The sequence below is a fragment of the Symphalangus syndactylus genome, chromosome 5, assembly GCF_028878055.3.
Source record: "Symphalangus syndactylus isolate Jambi chromosome 5, NHGRI_mSymSyn1-v2.1_pri, whole genome shotgun sequence".
NCBI classification, from domain to species: domain Eukaryota; kingdom Metazoa; phylum Chordata; class Mammalia; order Primates; family Hylobatidae; genus Symphalangus; species Symphalangus syndactylus.
In genome coordinates, this window is record NC_072427.2 from 47,764,268 (window position 1) to 47,783,837 (window position 19,570).

Below are 19,570 nucleotides of genomic sequence, written 5' to 3' on the forward strand. Positions count from 1 at the left end.
GTTTTTCAAAAGTGATTCTTTAAATTCCTTCTGGATCGTTAATGATAAAACCTGGTAATCCAATGCAAACATTTTATTGTAAACCTTAGTATTTTAGACATAATGGGAAATGTTGTTCATTTTATTATCTACCAATTTTAGACACACACTCACACACACTCCGTAAGTGGAGTCAAATACTTTTGCAGGTAAGATTAACATTCAGGACAGAATGCTTCATTTGGAAACACTGACCAGCTGTTCTTCCTATCCCACCACCCCATACGTTTTAGATTTCTAGGTCTTCCTAAGGGAAATAAAAGTGAATCATACAAGATAATTTTAAATTGATTAGTCAGAGGCAGACATCTTTCCAGGAGTTTTGTTTTCATGAGCCCCAGTTTACCCTGCTTTGGTGAAGAGAATATGAATTATGGGCTGTATATAGCCGAACCTAAGTGCATGTTAGGTTAGGTTGTTTAACGTGCATAACATGTTCCTCCTCTCTGAATTATGTAAAACACATATCTAACTGATTACCATATTTAGTGTCCATTGTCACCATGTGCTTTGTGATGGAATTTGCTGGTCAAAACATTATTATTTCACTTATTGGACAGTTTGAAATTTGACATCTAGCTCTCTCAGTCAGTTCAGGCTTCTGTAGCAAATTACCATAGACTGGATGGCTTAAACAAGAAACATTTATTTCTGACAGTTCTGGAAGCTGAGAAGTCCAAGATAAAGGTGCCAGCAGATCTGGTAGTCTACTTCCAGGTGAGGGTCAACTTCCTGGTTTGCATATAGTTGCCTTCTCATATCTGCACATGGCAGAGAGTTCTGACCCTTTATCCCCTGTAAGGGCACTAATCTCACTTATGAGGGCTCCACCCTCATGACCTAATCACCTCCCAAAGGCCCCACCCCCAAACACCATCACATTGGGGATTAGATTTCAGCATATGAATTTTGGGGTGACTCAAACATTCAGTCCATAGCAAACTCTTTGAGACATTCCAAGTTTTTTAAATTAGCTTTTGTTGCAAGCATTAGTAAGATACAATAATTATATTTATTTAATTTGTAATTCCATTATTAAAATGACCACCTGTCTAGCTTTCACTGTTATCACTGGTAGTTTTAATAGAATTGTAAGTGTTTGGTTCTGTGAAATCATTATGTGATTCGTATAACTATTAGAATAATTATAATTTATCTTCTTTTATGAACTGTATTATCTTAAAGGGTGTGCATTTTGGTATACACAACTAGTGGTGATTAATTAGAATCTTGCTTTATTGAAGCACTAGTTACCTAATAAAAAAGTATCTTTCTAGCATGGTTCAAAAACTGGTCAGAATAAACTAGCAAGGACATGTGGGAAACTTGACTTAATTATAAAAGACACTGTAAATTAGAACAACAGATCTAAAATGGCTCTTGCATTTGTACTTATTTGCATATATTAACATTTAACCAGAGATAAAATTGGGACATTTTTGGTTGTACTAATACTGGAAAATAGTTACATCATATCGTTTTTAAAAGCTCCGTTTATGAGAGTGAAACATACCCCCCTTAAATCTAAACTTTATTTAAGCTTTATGTGAGATTCTTCATGTAATTTTGGCTTCTAAATAAGGCAGCCATTCCAGATAAGGAGTAAGATTCATTTATTCTTTACACTGGGTCTTCATTAAATCTCATCTGATCTTTCGCTTTGATGTTTTAGACTTTATTTCACATTTCAAGAAGATTTTTTCCTGGGTTGGGCGAAGTAGTAGGTCATCTGTGTTTTCTGAGCAAAACGTCATTCTGAATAGAAAACAGGAAGCAAACACAGCATTAAGTTTTAGGTGGAGCTTATTGAAGTGTTTCATCCTTTATCAAATTCCACTCAATTTGTGTAAGGCATGTGATGTCTTTTTTTAAATTAGATTCTTATGTTCGCAAATATTTTTGTAACTTCAGAGAAAAACAAAACCCAAGTCAGTGAAAGCCATCAGTGTAAGACTTCCTGGAGTTCTACACTGGGTGATTTCAGTTCTGTAAGAAGGAAAGTCCTGGGGCAGCCCTCCTTTGTTCTCCCCTATGACAGCTCATGGAAGATTTGAGGGTGACTATTGTTTCCTTGACCACATTTGCCTTGACTTCAGGGCAAACATTTCTAGTTCCTCCACCCTTCCTCCTAAGGCAAGCTTACCTCCCCAGCCTTCTGTCCTTGGACAAGCTCCAGTTTGTAAATGCTGTTCTTAAAGGTCCTTGGCATGAGGCCACTGTCATTGGTTTCTGCCTGGCTCAGCCCTGTAAGCCCTGCCCCTTGCTCATATTGGAGCTGACATTGTCCACTAAAGAGGACAGTTGTTTTGGAAACAACAACTAGACTGCTTTGGCTATTGGCTTGGCCCCAGATACCATTTTGTGTTACTAATTCCAATTGCATCTATTAAATATATATCTATAGATATATCTGTAGAAAAATTCTAGTTTATTACTTCTTTTTTCTTTGAATTGCATCTAAGATCAAGTCTTCACTAAACTGGACTTTTAAAATTTAAAAATGCTATGAGTAATCTGTGAATGCATTCTTGAAAATTCAAATAGTAAAGGGATAAATGAAGCCGAATAGTAAAGAACCTCTTCACCATTGGCCTTCACTAACATCTCTCCCCTCTCTACATTTATGATTTGGTTTATGCATTTCCAGACTTGTTCCTATGCATTTACATATATTGAGTGGCATCATGTTGTATATGCTTTCCTGCGATTTTTCCTTGTTACCAGAAAATGGTACTCAGAGACCTGCTCATATCAGTAGGTAGAAGTCTATTTCACTATTTTTCACCTGCTGCATGACATTCCATTTTAAGGATGTACCACAATGCATTTTCCTACTGTTAGACATTAAGATTTTCTCAAGAGTTTACTATTTACTTATTATGTATAGTATTTATTTAATAGTACTGCAACAAACATTCTGTACATATGTATTAATATATAGCCTTTGTGCATATTTTGATTATGTGCACAGATACTACAGAAAGACGATAAGACACCTAGAAATAAAATTCTGGCTCAAAGTAGTATGCATATTTAAAAATGTGATAATGTAAACTTCATGAGACCAAGGACTCTGTCTGTTCACTATATATATATAGATATATAGATATATATTTTTTGAGATGGAGTCTTGCGCTGTCGCCAGGCTGGAGTGCAGTGGCGTGATGTCAGCTCACTGCAACCTCTGCCTCCCGGGTTCGAGCGATTCCTCTGCCTCAGCCTCCCGAGTAGCTGGGATTATAGGCATGCACCACCACGCCCAGCTAATTTTTTTGTATTTTAGCCCAGCCTGTCTGTTCACTATTACACATCTGGTGTCCACAACAGTGTCTGGCATAAGGTAGGTACTCACTAAACGTTAGTTGTTGAATGAAATTCCCCTACAAAATGTCTGTAATTTACACTCTTACTAATAGTGTATGAGAATGCCCGTTTCTCCACATCTTTACTAACTCTGGACAACAGTCCATTTTTGAATTCCTGCCAAACTAATGAGTAACCAGTGATAATTTCTTTGATTTTATTTTGCATTTATATGAGTACTGTGGAAATTGAATGTCTTCTCGTTAGGTTTAGCCAGTTATTATACTTGGTCTTGCTGTAGGGCCAATAGTTTCTTCTCTTTCTCTTCACCATCTCCACAACCCTACTCATCCCTGACTTTGTGCCTTTGGGGGAAGAAAACCACCTTCCACTGAATTTCTTCCATGGAGGCACAGAGCAAGTTACTTAACCTACTTCTTTTCCCCCTTGCACTTAGCAGCGATATTAAGAGTGTAGAGTTTAATTAATTAATTAATTAATTATGAGTGTCGAGTTTAATCCCGACTCTGGGATTTTGGTCTGCAAAAGGCACTAAAAAATTGGTAGTTGTTATTAGTCTCATGAAATGTATATTATGATTCTCATTTATCACTAAACAACTGAGTCTTGAAGAGTGAAGTTATTGTTTGAGGCTACACAGATTGTGAGCAGTGAAGTTAAAATGTGAGTTTAGGACTGGCTGACACTGGAGTCCATCTGTTCCTGCCAGCCATATTGCTTTGCTGGCTGCCTGTCTCCCTGGGAACACCTCTTGGCCTCCTCAAAGCGTGTTGCGGCACAGCCCCAAGTGTATGGGTCTGAACTTTCTTCTTACACTTCCTGGGTTGTGTAATGCTGGACTCTCACTATTCAAAGTGTGGTCCACGGACCCGCAGCAACAGCATCGCCTGGTATCTTGTTAGAAATGCAGAACATCAGGCTCACCCCAGACTCACTAAAGCAGAACCTGCATTTTAACATGATTCCCAGATGCTTTGTATGCTTGTGAATGTTTGAGAAGCCCTGGGATGGACCACACTGTTGGTAAAATTAATTCATCTTATTTTCCTGGTTAGGTCCTGGAGTTTATTTCTACCAAGAGCCACAACTCAGATTTTTTTTTTTTTTTTTGTATTCTCCAATATTACCTGGCACTGTGTAGACACAGAGGAGGCACTCGGTATTTACAACCTAAAAAAAATTATAGCTCCCATAACCCGCATGCCATACCTCCTACAGCCCTAAGGATGGGTTTGATGCATATATATGTTAATGTCTAGCACTGCAACTCTGCTAGATTAGACTGAGAAAATTCAGATTAATGGAACCAAAACTAATGGAAGAAGGAACTGTTGGAAACAGCACACCCCCAACAAATGGGTAATAAATGAGACAAATCCCAGTCAAATCTGGACTGGGACAATTTTGAGCAATGTCCTCAAGCTGTGTAACTTCTGTGAGCCTCAGGTTCCTAATCTGCACAGCCAGTACTACCCATTTCAGGATCACAGCAAAGATCACGTGAGATCAATGCCATGGAGGACCTGCTTCAATGCCCACCCTGTGTGGGGGCCCTGGAAGTGCCAGGCACTTCCCTCTCCTCATTTCTTCTTCCGTATCACATGGGTGTGCCCCAGTGGAGAATGTAGTGTTGTGCTTTAGACACCCTTTCAGGTCAAGCCACATGGGATTGTCAGGGTGAGCAGCCACCTAAGCTGAAGAATTACTCTCCAGCTAAGAGCATCTGGGCAGGGTCAGAGCTCAGAAGCAGCACTGCTCCAATGGGCCAAAGAGTCATGTGAGAAGAGCTCACTGCAGAAGAGGAGCGAGCAGTTTAATCTTCCCAGACTGATCATGTTGGGAGATCTGTTGGCAGACGGCAGAGTATGCTCTTAGTAATTGCCAGGATTTCGCATTCCAGGGAGATAAAATCTCAGATTGCAGTTGTATAAAGGGACTCGGGGGCATACATCTGCCACAGGCCGGCTCCTGGCAGTGAAACCCAGGGGGTAAGGGAAGAGGGTAGTTCAGAGGTTAGAAGCCTGCTGTTTCCACCTCTATGAGGACAAGCCAAAGAGAAACATGGCCTTCGCGACAAGGGAAGGTGGGAGAGGAGAGACCATGTCCTGAATAGAGAAGGGCAGAGAGAGGAGAGGGCCCAGGGACACCTGGAATTCTGCTGTGGAGAACCATGGATGACCGAAAAGCATGGTTGCTATGGCAGGGTGTGTTAGGCAGCCCTTTCTTCTGCTGGGAGGACTTCAGGAGCGCTGGAGCGTCCTTCCTTTTCTTTTCTATTTTTTTTTTTTTTTTTTTTTTTTTTGAGATGGAGTCTCTCTCTGTCGTCCAGGCTGGAGTGCAATGGCGTGATCTCAGCTCACTGCAACCTCCACCTCCTGGGTTCAACTGATTCTTCCGCCTCAGCCCCCCGAGTAGCTGGGACTACCAGTGTGCGCCACCATGCCCAGCTAATTTTTGTATTTTTGTAGAGACGGGAGAGTTCACCATGTTGGCCAGGCTGGTCTTGAACTCCTGACCTCAGGTGATCCGCCCACCTAGGCCTCCCAAAGTGCTGGGATTACAGGTGTGAGCCACCACGCCCAGCCCTGTCCTTCCTTTTCTTTGCTCCCCACCCCAACTCCTTCGTATCCCTGGAGACTTTGGGGCCAGGGAGATGTTAAATCAAACACAGCAGCATTTCTTATGGGTGACCCATTGTTCTACATCGGAGTTTCTTAGGGCTCTTATTCAACAACAGGCATCCTGGACCCCTTCCCAAGCCCACCATAAATCTGCAGGTAGGTCCAGGAATTCTGCAAATGTGTTTGGCTTCCCAGTGATTCTTTGGCATCTGACATTTGAAAGATACGACCACAGACAGAGAGATACACTGAGATTTTTGAGATTGTGATCTGTTAAAAGCTTTTCTTTGGGCAAACAACAAAAAAAAGATGTTGCATCTACCACAGCACCTTGGACCAGCAGCACTGACATCACCTGGTAATTCACCTGCGCTGAAGCTTGAGAAGCCTGGGGCTAGTGTGGTGGTCCTCAGGCTCCAGAGGCAGGCAGCGTTAGCCACGGGCAGTGGGGAGACCCTGGTGTGGGATTCAAAGACCTGTGTGTGAATCCTTGTCCTGGCACCTGTGGCTGTGTAAAGTTGGGATAGTCACTTCACCTTTCCGAGCTTCTGTACTCCATCACTAGGGCCTAATAATACTCACTTCACATGATGAATGTGAGTATTAAATTGTGAAACTGCCTGGCACAAATGGGTGCTTAATGATGTTAATAGGAGATTGAAACAGCAGTCACCTTTGCTGGGTTTCTCCTGCTTTGACTCTGATCGTCTTCAGAACGAGGCCTGAGTGGCGGGGCCCTGTGCTCCATGGGATGATGGTCTGGACCGTGTTCCAGACATTGGCCCACACTGCACTGTTTTCCCACCTGAACTTGATCATGATCAGCCCGCCGATATCCACATCCAGCGTGATGAGAAAGGAATACGTTTTATTACTAAGAATTCCTTTGCCCCTTGAATACACAAAGAAAATCAGACGCAATCAGTTTAGTTGTAACAGCAAAGTGACGGTCACACACATTCAAGATGTGTTGTGTTTCCCTGAATGACTTGGGATTTTTGCTGCATTTCCCAAACTAGTGTTCAACAGACTATTGATAGAGCTAGCAGTAGGTGTGCCAGGATAAAAGAGGGATTTCCAGATAATAAAATTGCGAAAACTATACTATTTTCTGTGTTAACACATCAAAAAGGCTCTGAGAAGTCCCACTATAACAAATCTAGTTAACTTTCTCTAGCTTAGCTTCTAGGAAGAAGCCCCCGTGGAGACAGTGGGGCTTTGGCAATGGCATCTGGACAGTTTAGCTTTCTGTAGGTTTAACATAGTTTGCCTATGCCATGCACTCTCTCCCAAGTAATGCTCCTCCCTCCATATAAATAGAAACCTCTATTAAAACAGTGAGGCATAACAGTAATAGATAAACTACACATAAAAAGGATGCACCGATTTAGAGCAAGATTTAAATGCAGACTCTGAGGTATCATTATCAGCTTTACTCACTAATCTCCAAAACATTAAAATATCCCAACGTTGATAGAGCAGCGAGATGCCCTTTCCACTATTGAGAACCATCCCCTGGGAGAGATTTTTGGCAGTGCAGAGGCAGCAGTGGATTTAGGGTGAGGCAGATGGATGGGGGGGTCCCTTGTGTGGCTTGGCATAGCTCTTCCTGAGTATGCTGTGAAGAATTGTTTAGGAATCCCCCCACCCTGCCAGGTTGTGAGCATCCAGAGGCTAGGGTCCTCTGTGTCCTTAGGTAGGTGTTGGACAGAGCATCAACAAATGCTTGCTGAATGACTGAATCAGTGTGATGATCAGAGATCTAAAGCTGGGGCCAATTTTCAGGAAGCTCAGGACCATCCCTGGAGTGGGTGAGGGGCTAGTGTCACTTTCCAGGGAGAGTCCATGCTGAGGGCTGAGAGGCCAGAGAGGCTGGGGAGCCTCAGAGTGAGCAGGTGGGTAACAGGGTGAGGGACAGATGGGAAGGCTGGCAGAGCAGGCTGATTGAAATTGGAAATCTGTGCCAAGTCAAAAGATACCACTTGAATTTCTGGGTTATGAACTCACTGGAAAGGCTCTTGGGACCTCTTGGGAACACCTGCTCCACCCCTCACCACTCGCCTCTGCACTGCACGCCCTGGTGGGGCCATCTCTGGCTTCCCTGTCTGCTCAGCCCACAGTGCATAACATTGAGCAGGTGGTGGGACCTGGAGAGGCTGAGGAGGGACGTGAGGGTTTGGCCTTGGGTGGATGTCCTGTCTGACCAGCATGGCCATGTGGGATGGGCTGTGTTTACTAAAGGGGTTGTTTCTGAAGCACCAAATGTTTATTTATGTTCACAAAAAGAACCAAACACTAAGAGTTGATTTGCGGACCAAGAGTTTTCTGCTGTAGGTAAGAGCTGGCTCAGGTAGTATCTGGCGCCTACCACAGTGCCCTGTATGTGACTGGTGCTCAAATGCTCAAGCCCATGTAAACTAAAAATGAAATTCTAAGCCCCCCAACCATCTGAATGGACCCCTCCTCTCAGCCAAGGGCATTCCAAAGTTAACCTCAAAAACGAGTTCAAGCCATGGTGGGAAGGGGAGGTGGGACATGCCTCGTTATACTCTCCTCCCTTTGGAATTCAGGCACAACTGACCAGCATTAACATTAAAACCCAGATTTTAAGACTGATGAAGCAGACTTTTTGTAGAAATAAGACACCAAATTCCAGCCTGACTCTAGTATAGCATCACATGACAGACAGCAGGCCCTGAAAGAAATTAAACTATTTTACCCTAAAATATATTTCTTTGACATATTTTGAAAGGGCCCTGAACAGCTGTCTCATGGGGGGAAAAATCTACATTCTGTAGAGAATTCCCTTCCCTATCCAGGTCTTTTCACTGATCTAGGAGAGAATTAACTAAGTCTGGCACCTTTTTAAGTCTGATAAGAAACATTTACAATCAATTGTCTCTGAAGCCTACTACCTGGAGGCTTTTTCTGCATAATAAGAACCTTGGTCTCCACAACCCCTTATCTTAATCCAGACACTCCCTTCTATTGATTCTAGATCTTCAGATAAACTCATTCAACCAATGCCAATCAGAAAATCTTTGAATACACCCATGACCTGGAAGCTCCCCTGCACCCCCAACCCCAAACCACTTTGAGTTGTCCTGCCTTTCTGGATCAAACCAGTGTACATCTTACAAGTACTGATTGATGTCTTATATCTTCCTATAATGTATAAAACCAAGCTGTAGCCTGACCACCTTGGATACAGGTCACAAGAACCTCCTGAGGCTGTGTCACTGGAATGTCTTTAACCTTGGCAAAATAAACTTCTAAATTGATTGAGACATGTCTCAGATACTTTTTGGTTTACATCTGGAATAAAGTAGTTGTAGCTGGCCTGACTCTTGAAAATTACAGAGTCCATTTATACTCTGCAAGAAAAATAAGCGTGTCATCACCCTAGGGGGCTACACCTCCTACTCACAGAGTGATGGGAATTTTCTGCATTTTCTCTTTTGTTCCAAGTAGTGACATGGTAAAAGATGTTTGTATTGGCGTCTGAGTTTGGTTGATGAACTGGATCTTGAACTGGTAATGATAAACTGGAGAGAGGGAGAGAGAAAGAGAGAGATAATTTAAGCAGTGATTTTAAATTTAAAAATTCCTATTTCTTAAAATTTAAACATGCAGAGGGAAGAGTTTGGATAGATAGATATTAAAATGTTAACAACATTTTTTTTGCTCCTAAATGGTGGTTTATCTTCTTGTTTTTCCTTCTCTGTATTTCCTAAATGTCTATACAGGACTTATATTGTGCTTATAATGTAATAATGATAAATATTCACCAACGAAAGATGGCAGAACAGGAGTATAGGATATCTGGCATTCTCACTGAGTTCTAGATGCAAGTTCTGTGTAATATTTCGTGTGTTTGGCGAGGGTCTCCTTTCATAAATCAAAGAATATATGCCTTTCAGGCATTTGACAAGGCAAGAGAGAACACATTGCCATTTTACACTATTGCCACTGTCTGATGGGGTGTGTTTCAGGGTGGGGCAGAGCTCCAGCTAAGAAATATATGCCCTAGTGACCAAAGGTTTATATTCTGAGTAGTTCCTGGAAACAAGCTCTGTGAGGTTCAATGAGTGTATTTCCTAATGGAAATAAGATAACTCTAGATCTAGAACTTGGGCCTAAAAGCTTTCTGTTTTATCAAATGTCCGGAATGTCCTCCTACTGATGGGTTGGTTGGAAGAGGATAATTTATTTTATTCTTCTTTACCTAACACAGTCTACATTTAGTTATTGAAAGCAAATGGCTTACTATTAGACAGGCGTTGTTAAATACATTGCATCATTAAATGTTAAATACATTTTTGCATTGTTGAATACATTGCATCATCTCATTTACTTGTCACAACCCTATGATGGTAGGCATTGTTACTATCACCCCCATTTTATAAATAAGAAAACTGGAGCTCAGATAGATGAAAGTGACTTGCTCGAGGTCAAATAGCAACATCTGTGCTCTTAGCCTCCCTCACCCTAGATGGTGTTGGCTTAGCTTGCATGGTGGCACAGCTATGGAGCTGTTTGCAAAATTGTCCTACCTCATTCCAAAATGGCTGATTACAGCTTGCACTTCTTTCTCTTGTCTCCATATTCTCCCCAGTGGATTCCCCAGGGTTGGATACAGCATCCAGCTTCCAGACCAGGATTGGCTTTTGTTTTTGTTTTGGGTTTTCTTTGAGACAGGGTCTCTCTCTGTCACTCAGGCTGGGGTGCAGTGCCACCTTGGCTCACTGCAGCCTTGACCTCCTGAGCTCTCTTGTCTCCATATTCTCTAAGTATCTACAGTGTTCTAGCTCCAAGATTGCAAACAGGTTTAATACGGCATGTTAATTCCATTTGATTGATAGTAACTGCCTGGAGCCCTGTGTTGGGATGGATTCTGAGGCCATGTCCAGGCTTGTGGCAAGATGAGTGTCTGGTTTGGGCAAAGGATAAGGGATTTATGGGATGCTTGCTGTGTATTTGCCTTTCCTGTTTAGACAATGGTTAATCCATGAATCCTAACAGTGCCTTGCACACAGTAGGTGCTTAATAAACTTTTGTGGGATGAATGAACTGATGGTTTGCTTGGGGGTGACGTATCACAATGCACATTAACATCTGACAACATGGAAATCACCTCTGAGGATTCAAGACCTGATTTTCAAGCTTTGTCATAGGAGAATTTTAAAAAATTAGATCATGGTAACTAGCCACTTGACCATCCATCCCTTGTACCCAGCATGTGGAAATTCATCTCTTCATCAATCAATCTACTAACTCCTAAATGGTACTATTTCTACTGGAGGTTGGTAGCTATACAGCAAGCCCAGCAGAGGGTACTGCCAATGCTGTGTTGCTAACACGCCAGCTCCAGTGTCCTGGTATGCCTGTATTGCCAAGTTTCTAGATTACACAATCCTATCCTTGGCATAAACTAATCTTCCCATTTGGATTTTGTATTTAATTTGCTCATGTGAGTGAGGATATCTCTTGGGTTTACTAAAGGGGTTATCTCTGAAGCACCAAATGGTTATTTATGTTCACAACAAGAGCCAAATACTAAGAGTTGATTTATTGGCCAAGAGTTTTCTGCTTTAGATAAGAGCTAGCTCAGGTAGTATCTGGTACCTACTACAGTACCCTATACACCAGCAGTCCCCAACCTTTTGGGCATCAGGGATGGGTTTCATGGAAGACAGTTTTTCCATGGACCAGTGTGGGGGCAGGGGGGATGGCTTCGGGATGAAACTGTTCCACCTCAGATCATCAGGCATTAGATTCTCGTAAGGAGCACGCAACCTAGATCTCTAGAATGTGCAGTTCACAATAGGGTTTGTGCTCCTATGAGGATCTTATGTCGCCACTGCTCTGACAGGAGGCAGAGCTCAGGAGGTAATGCTTGCTCGCCCGCCGCTCACCTCTGGCTGTGAGGCCCGGATCCTAATTGCCCACGGTCCGTGGCTCAGGGGTTGGGGACCCCTGCTGTAATACAAGAGATTGAGACCATCCTGGCCAACATGGTGAAACCCCATCTCTACTAAAAATACATAAATTAGCTGGGTGTGGTGGTGGGTGCCTGTAGTCCCAGCTACTCGGGAGGCTGAGGCAGGAGAATTGCTTGAACCCAGGAGGCGGAGGTTGCAGTGAGCTGAGATTGCACCACTGCACTCCAGCCTGGTGACAGGGCAAGAGTCTGTCTCAAAAAAGAAAAAAAAAAAAGAAAGAAAACAAAAGAAAAGAGCTATAGGCGCAAGTCCTGGGAAGGGTCCCTAAACTCTTGGGTGACACCACTGGAGAAAGGGACTTAGCCCGTCATCCCAGAAGCCTCTGGAGAGGTCTTACACTATTTGGGGGTTTGTCAAGGAAACTCTGTAACAAGTGAACAGTCTTGTAAGTCAAACTGAGACAAAAAGGAAAGTTATTTCCAAAGACAGTTTCCAAAGAAAGTTCTTTCCAAAGTGGGGGAGGGGGTAAGATGTGGGAGGACTGGCCTTGGGTTAACCTCCTTATGAGTAGTCAGAATACCTTCCAGAGAACTCAGGGAACGCTCATAGTAACTGATCTTCAATTCAGTTTAATATGATATGTATTAAGTGGAAGTCTACTGTGTGTTCAGCCCAGTGCTAAATGCAATTAAAAGCATATAATGAGGCCGGGCGCAGTGGCTCACGCCTGTAATCCGAGCACTTTGGGAGGCCGAGGCGGGTGGATCACGAGGTCAACAGATTGAGACCATCCTGGCTAACATGGTGAAACCCCGTCTCTACTAAAAATACAAAAAGTTAGCCGGGCGTGGTGGCAGGCGCATGTAGTCTCAGCTACTCGGGAGGCTGAGGCAGGAGAATGGCGTGAACCTGGGAGGCGGAGCTTGCAGTGAGCTGAGATCGTGCCACTGCACTCCAGCCTGGGTGACAGCGAGACTCTGTCAAAAAAAAAAAAAAAAAAGCATATAATGGCAGTATGCATGATAATAACGTTGGCTAGTATCTATTTTGGTTTTTGCCAAGTGCTTTGCTTCTGTCATCTCACTTAACCCTCAAACAAATGATACGATTATTGTCTCATTTTAGAGGAGAGGAAACTGAAGCACAGAGAAGTTAAGTGACTTTTCTGGGATCACACAGCTAGTAAGTCGTATACGGCTGGGGCGTCAGCTCACGCAACCTGACTCCAGAACTTGAACTTTTACATGTTTATATCCAGGATCACTAGCTTTATATACTCTAAGGGAAAAGTTGAATTGTGGAAAGAGATTTCAGTTAAAAAATGTCCTAACGTTTGTTTAAAAATACACTGAAAACACCTGAAATATTCAGTAATAGAGGGATGGCTATGAACTAATAACAGCAATTATGATAACTACTATTTAGTGCTTCACTATGTCCCAGACATTGAGCTAATAGTTTCACATAATTATCTCATTTCTCTTTACAACAACTTTGTAAGATGCCTACTTTATCTTCCCTCCCACATCATTTTACAAAGGAAGAAGCTGAGGCTCAGAAAAAGTTAAGTAACTTGTCATTGTCACATGGCTAATAACTGATGAAGCTGCAATTAGAAGTTAGTCTGCTGATTCTCAGTTCATCGTCCCAAATATGTGATTTACTCTTATGAAGCCATTAAAAGCTATTTTTGGAATGATTTCAATGCTTATGAAAGAAGTGAAAAAGAAAACAAAAACAAAAAAACACAGGCTATGAAACTGTCTAGTATGAGACCAACTCTGCAAAACAGAATGCATAGAAGTAGGGGAATTCACAAAAATATTAACAGTGCTTATCTCTGGAGAGGGCAGAGTGGTCATTTTTATTCTCTTCCTTATGTTCTTCTGTAAGTTTCGCGTTTTCTGCAGTAAACATGTATTCTAATTGGAATCCTATTGGAAAAAGAAAGAGCTTTTACAAGTATTGAAAAAGAAAAAAAAGAGAACTAGAAGCTGCGGTCCTTTGTGGCTTCTGCCTTGTCTCATGGGCATCTGTGTCCATGTCTTATCTCCCCAAAGGCTGTCTCAGAACCACACTACTGCTTGTATCTCTACAAGGGCACAGCACACACTAGGCCTCCAAGGACTACTTCACAGGCTCTCTGAGTGAAGAACGACGTGGATATATAACTGCATTAAAGACACCAAGAATGATAAAATAGCTCCCGTTTGTTGAGATCCTACTATGCGTCAAGCTACATACCAAGTGTTTTACATACATCATTTTTGTCCTCATAACAGGCTAAATAATGATGCCCTGCTGGGTAGTGCCCATCTGCTGCCTCTACCCCTGCTGTCCTCATCCACTCTGCCCTCCACTGCTCAGCTCTGAGCCCCAGGATGGGATCCCTTAGGCTGCATCTGCCGGGCTCCCTTGTCAATTGGTTTCTGGTTGGGTGTGACCACTGGAGGGAGAGGCACTAGCAGGAGATCAGGGCGGAGAAGAGAGAGGCAGGGGCATTTTCCCTCTGCTCCCCTGTGCTCTGGAGCCTGACTGTGCAGCCACTGCACTCCCACGATTATCAGCAGCCCCTCCTCCCCGGCTGCGGTTCTCCCACGGCTAGTCCCTTCCCCGGCTCCATCCGTCCTGCTGTTAGAGGCAGGGAGCAGCCTCAGTCCTTGTTGGTTTCCTTACCACTGCCCACCCTGTTGTAAGGAGTCCCACTTGCTTTCTTCAACTGATCCAGGCCAGTGGAGTCCTGTTTTCTGTTGAGACCAAGACTGACACAGTGTTAATTATCCTGGTGAATATAAATAAGGAAGTGGAGGTTTGGAGACTTCTAGTTATCCAGATAGTTCAGTGGAGCAGGATTCAAAGCCAGGTGTGTCTAATTCCAAAAGACCCTTTCTACATTGTCTGCTGTTTTGGTTCTGCAAGCTGAGTCTGTCCCTTGAAAGCAAATGGCCAACAGCCCCTGAAGAAAAGTTGTGGTTCAACACCTGCTTCCAATGAAGCCACCAAGACAAACTGCCTGCCGGCTCTGACCCCTTGACATCCATCCTGGGCTGTGGCTGCCACAAAGGACGCTCTCCTGTCCCCTAAACGTCTGGCCCCTGAGCCGGGGAAAATGTTTCATGCCCTTGTCTTGGAGATACACTTTTTCTTCCCTTTTTCTTAAATTGTGAGTAGGAGGAGATTGATTTCTACATTTGAGATGCTATGGTTCCACGATTTTAGGAGAAGGTGCTTGTGTAAAACCCAGGAGTCAGCTTTACAGGATGCAAAGTCCCCTTTAGCTTGCACATCCTATGAATGAGAATTGCCTATTTCTACAACATGTGTCCCTAGAGTAGCACCTCTGCAGGAGGATGGAACCTGCCAAGGTGTGTGGGCTGTGAAGAGCCAAGCCAGCATGCTTTCTGAGGCTCACGAGGGAATGGGCTGTGGACGGAACCTGCACTGATGGCTGAGGCACCCTTGAGTTTGCAGGAGCACTCCTGAGAAACTCCATGTCTGCACGGGGAATCTTGCATGACTGCCCTTTTTTGGAGAAATCTTTAAATGAAATTAACTTTAAATATAAATGAGTCTTTCATGCTGAGAACTAGTTCCTGCTGAGAACTAGTTCCTCCTCCTCCTCCTTCTTCTTCTTCCTCCTCCTCTTTTTTAGAGATGAGGTCTCTATGTTGCTCAGGCTGGTCTCAAAATCCTGGGCTCACACAATCCTCCTGCCTTGGCCTCCCAAAGTGTTGGGATTACAGGTGTGAGCCACCACACCCAGTCCTAATTATTTACTCTTATTTGGATTTTGTAAGTGTTTTTCTATAAAAAAAAAAAAAAAAGAAAGAAAGAAAAGAAAAGAAAAGACAATTTGCCTATCATTCTACCCTGCCACCCCCAGCACAATGATGCTATTACAAAGATTAAGGAAAAAAGTGTGAGTGATTTTGCCCACTTTACCTTATGACATGTTTAATAAGGACATTAAAAAATGATTTGGGGAAAATGCTTTTGATCCTGTGACTGCAAAGAGACAAGTACAACATACTCCCAAGTTCTGGCAGGAGAAATTATTTCAGGTCTTAAAGATGAAAGGCATGAAATAGTCCATTGACCTCGAATGTGATCAGGGAAACTCCATTTAGAGCAGAAATCTGAGGCCTCCGGAGAGTCTCCTCACTAGGAAAAATCCTGGATTGTAACCCTGTGTGGACCCTGCTGGTGCCATTTAAAAAAGAAAAAACTTACATTTCTTTTCACAAGATCAGGTCATCGAATTTATGAAAAGAGAATATATTTCTTTCTATTTTTTGCCTCCCAGAAACAATGATTCTGAATCATTAGATGTTGGCTCTGGGAGATATTATGACTCTCTTTGCAAACATCAAAGAGGGCTTTTTTTTTTTTCTCCCTCAGTGTATGGATTTATCTCATGGAGATGGTAGGAATGAGACCTCTTGTGTTTTCTCCAAGCCCAGAGGGCTGCCTCTAAGTCAGAGGGAAGCTGAAGATCATAGGATCGAGGGGCCCAGGATGGTGTTGTCCAGGGTGTTGCTGCGCAAAGAAGGCAGCCAGTGCCAGCAAGGCTGAATGAAAGTGAATTAACTCAGAGCAGGCGCAAGTGAAGAAGAAAAAGGGAAAGTGATTGTGTAAGCTTTTGTATGTAATACCTGTATGTGTATGTATTTTCGTGGCCACATTTGGGTTTAACAGTATAGTCCCATTTAAGTGATGCCCTGATGTCACGAGACTGGATGCTTGCCCCTTTCTTTTTAAAATTAAATTGAATTTTTTTGAAATGGGGTCTCACTCTGTCACCCAGGCTAGAGTGCAGTGGCACCATCATGGCTCACTGCAACCTTGACCTTCTAGGCTCAAGCAACCCTCCTGCAGCCTCCCAAGTAGCTGGGACTACAGACACGCACCACTCTACCTGGCTAATTTTTAATTCTTTTGTAAAGATGGCATCTTGCTTTGTTGCCCAAGGTGGTCTGGAATGCCTGGGCTCAAGAGATCCTCCCACCTTGGCCTCCCAGAGTGTTGGGACTTCAGGAGTGAGCCACTGTGCCTGGCCAATGCCTGCCCCTTCTGTGGGGGTCTGTTGCTGCCTGTGAGCAGTGGAGATGGGGGAGTGTGTATGTGTGGCCAGGACTGTTGTGCTGACTGGTGTCCTGTTGCCAGCTCTTTGTGCTGTGGGTGGAATAAGGGCCCTCAATGGATAGACAGAGCCCAGGGTTTGAGTCCTCTCTGATGCCTGCTACCTTGTCATCTTGAGATCACATAGCCTTTCTGGGGCTCGATTTCCTCATCTGTGAATGCAGATTAAAAACTTGTAGTGTCGCTGTAAGAATGTGATCAGATGGCGATGAAAAAATGCCTGCCTTCCAGAAGGTGTTAATCAGGTGTTGTTGACTTCCTTCCTCCACACTGAACTGACTGGGGCAGGTTTTGAGACCCACCTGCAGGTCCCGTGCTAGTGGTTCATCCCCATGTCTGTTCACACCTCTTCCTTGGTGCCCACATAGGTTTTGTCATTAGGTCAAGGTCACATAAGTGGTTGGCAGCAAGGCCAAGATTCTTGACACTCCTCATCCCAACCCCAAGCCTGTGCTGTCTATGACACCCCTACTTCTTCTGGAACTCTCCCTGAAGTCAGTGGAAACCTTCCAAAGAAGTAGCTGAGAAAAGCCAAAAACAGACCGACTGCCCGAGTCACAGCTTGGCTCGTCATCTCGCCGACCAGCAAGAAAGGGTGCTCTCATGGCTGCAGCGAGCAACAGAAGCAAGTGCCCCTCACCCCCGACCCAGGGAGCCTGGAGTGCTGGGCCACAGGGGGGTGGGGGGGGGGAAGGGCAGCACGGGGAGGGCAGGAGAAGAGTGGAGGAGATATGGAAGAGGGAGTGTGGAAGGAGGGCAGAGAGGAGGAGGCGGGACACGTAGCTGGAATGCTGCAGGAGGGAGAGGCACTCACTCAGCTGAGGGCCTTGGTCCTATGCCGAGGCCAAGTGCAGTAAAAGGAGCAAAGGCTGGGATTCAATGCAGTGCTTCCTGCTCACAAATTGTGTGACTTTGCCCTGAAATCGTGTCTCTCTCTCTCTCTCTCTCTCTCTCTGTGTGTGTGTGTGTGTGTGTGTGTCTGTCTGTCTCGGGCTTGCTGTGACGATCAAATGGGAAATGAGCTAAGGTGTACAACACATCCAGCCCAGTGCCCGGGCAGAGTGCCCCCCCAGGGCCCCTTCCCTCCTCTCCACCTGGTTACCTCATCTGACTGCTTTAAGGATGAAATGAGATGAGGCACTGGCGAAACAGGATTTACTCCGTACAGATCCGTTTCCCTCCCCCTCCCTTTAAAACAGGCTCCCAAACTGGTAAAGGTTCCTTGTGAGAGAGTGAGAATGGAAGTGGGCGATAAATTGCCTCGTTTCACTCAGTGACTGTTTCCCAATTCTCTCTTGCTACTGCTGTACTCTCGCAGTGTTTATCCGAGTTCTGGTGTACAGTTGTAGAAAATAGATCCTTTGATGGTTTTGTCGAAATATCTTGGGAGCCAGAGGAATTCAGGCCAAGTTAGTCATCCTTTGTGAAACTACAATCAGGAGGCGATGTTTATCTTGCCCAACCAGACCCTGCACTGAAATATATAGTACAATTAGATGTTTTTGAAAAATAGAGATTGTGGTTTCTCTGTAGGCCGGGGTTGGGCAAGTCTGCTCTTTTAAGAGTGTAATATGTATTCATCAAAATGCTGGAGGTGGCTGGTGAAATAGGCTTTGGGGGCCCAAGTCAGTTATGATCACGGTTGTGATGGGCGGGGAGTGGTGTAGCTGTGGTGGCCTAGATTAAAATCTTCATCCCAGCACCACCAATAGAACTCTCCGCAGCGATGGAAATGTTTTATTTCTGTGCTCTCTGATGCAGCAGCCACGTATTTGAGCACTTGAAAGGTGGCTTGTGTGACTGACAAACTGAATTTTTGGTTCCATTTAATTTAAAGTAACTTAGATTTGGATTTAAATAGCCACATATGGTTTGTGGCTACCATATCGGACAACATAACATTATATAGATAGCAGTATCCCATGAGCAGCTACTTCTAACAGGCGAGTCTCCCAAGGGTGCACTTTCCAGCCATGCCCAGGGTGGCTTGATGTGACCACAGAGATATTACTCTTCACTAGCAAGTGAAACTGGGTTGAGCGGGTGAGGACTTTGCTCACTGGAGGGGCTGAAGCAGAACTGAGGAGAATTTGTAGGGGAGCATAAAAGCAGAGGTTGGGGGCTGGGCGAGGTAGCTCACACCTGTAATTTCAGCACTTTGGGAGGCCGAGGTGGGTGGATCACCTGAAGTCAGGAGTTCGAGACCAGCCTGGCTAACATGGCAAAACCCTGTCTCTACTAAAAATAAACAAAAATTAGCTGGGTGTGGTGGTGCACGCCGGTAATCCCAGCTACTTAGGAGGCTGAGGCAGGAGAATCACTTGAACCCTGGAGGTGGAGGTTGCAGTGAGCCAAGATCACGCCACTGCACTCCAGCCTGGGCGACGGAGTGAGACTCAGTCTCAAAAAAAAAAAAAAAAGTAAGAAAGAAAATGAGAGGGTGTGGTACAAGCCACAGCTCAGCACTGGAACCTCCATCCAGGCTGGGGCTTTCGGTTCCTGACC

General features: G+C 44.1%; 1 protein-coding gene across 2 annotated transcripts in view; it reads right to left on the bottom strand.

Annotated features, from left to right (window-relative positions):
• Nucleotides 1-602: 602 nt before the first annotated feature.
• LIPC (lipase C, hepatic type) overlaps nucleotides 603-19,570 on the bottom strand; it is a 155,455-nt gene continuing 136,487 nt past the window's right edge. The window contains exons 7-9 of one of the 2 annotated variants that reach the window (XM_055278371.2): nucleotides 9,412-9,529; nucleotides 6,658-6,876; nucleotides 603-1,794 (exon numbers count right to left, since the gene is read on the bottom strand). In XM_055278371.2, coding sequence (XP_055134346.2) covers nucleotides 1,683-1,794; nucleotides 6,658-6,876; nucleotides 9,412-9,529 — 449 coding nt within the window. In that variant the 3' untranslated portion in view covers nucleotides 603-1,682. The remainder of the gene's footprint in view (nucleotides 1,795-6,657; nucleotides 6,877-9,411; nucleotides 9,530-19,570) is intronic. The other variant, XM_055278370.2, reaches the window with a different exon arrangement.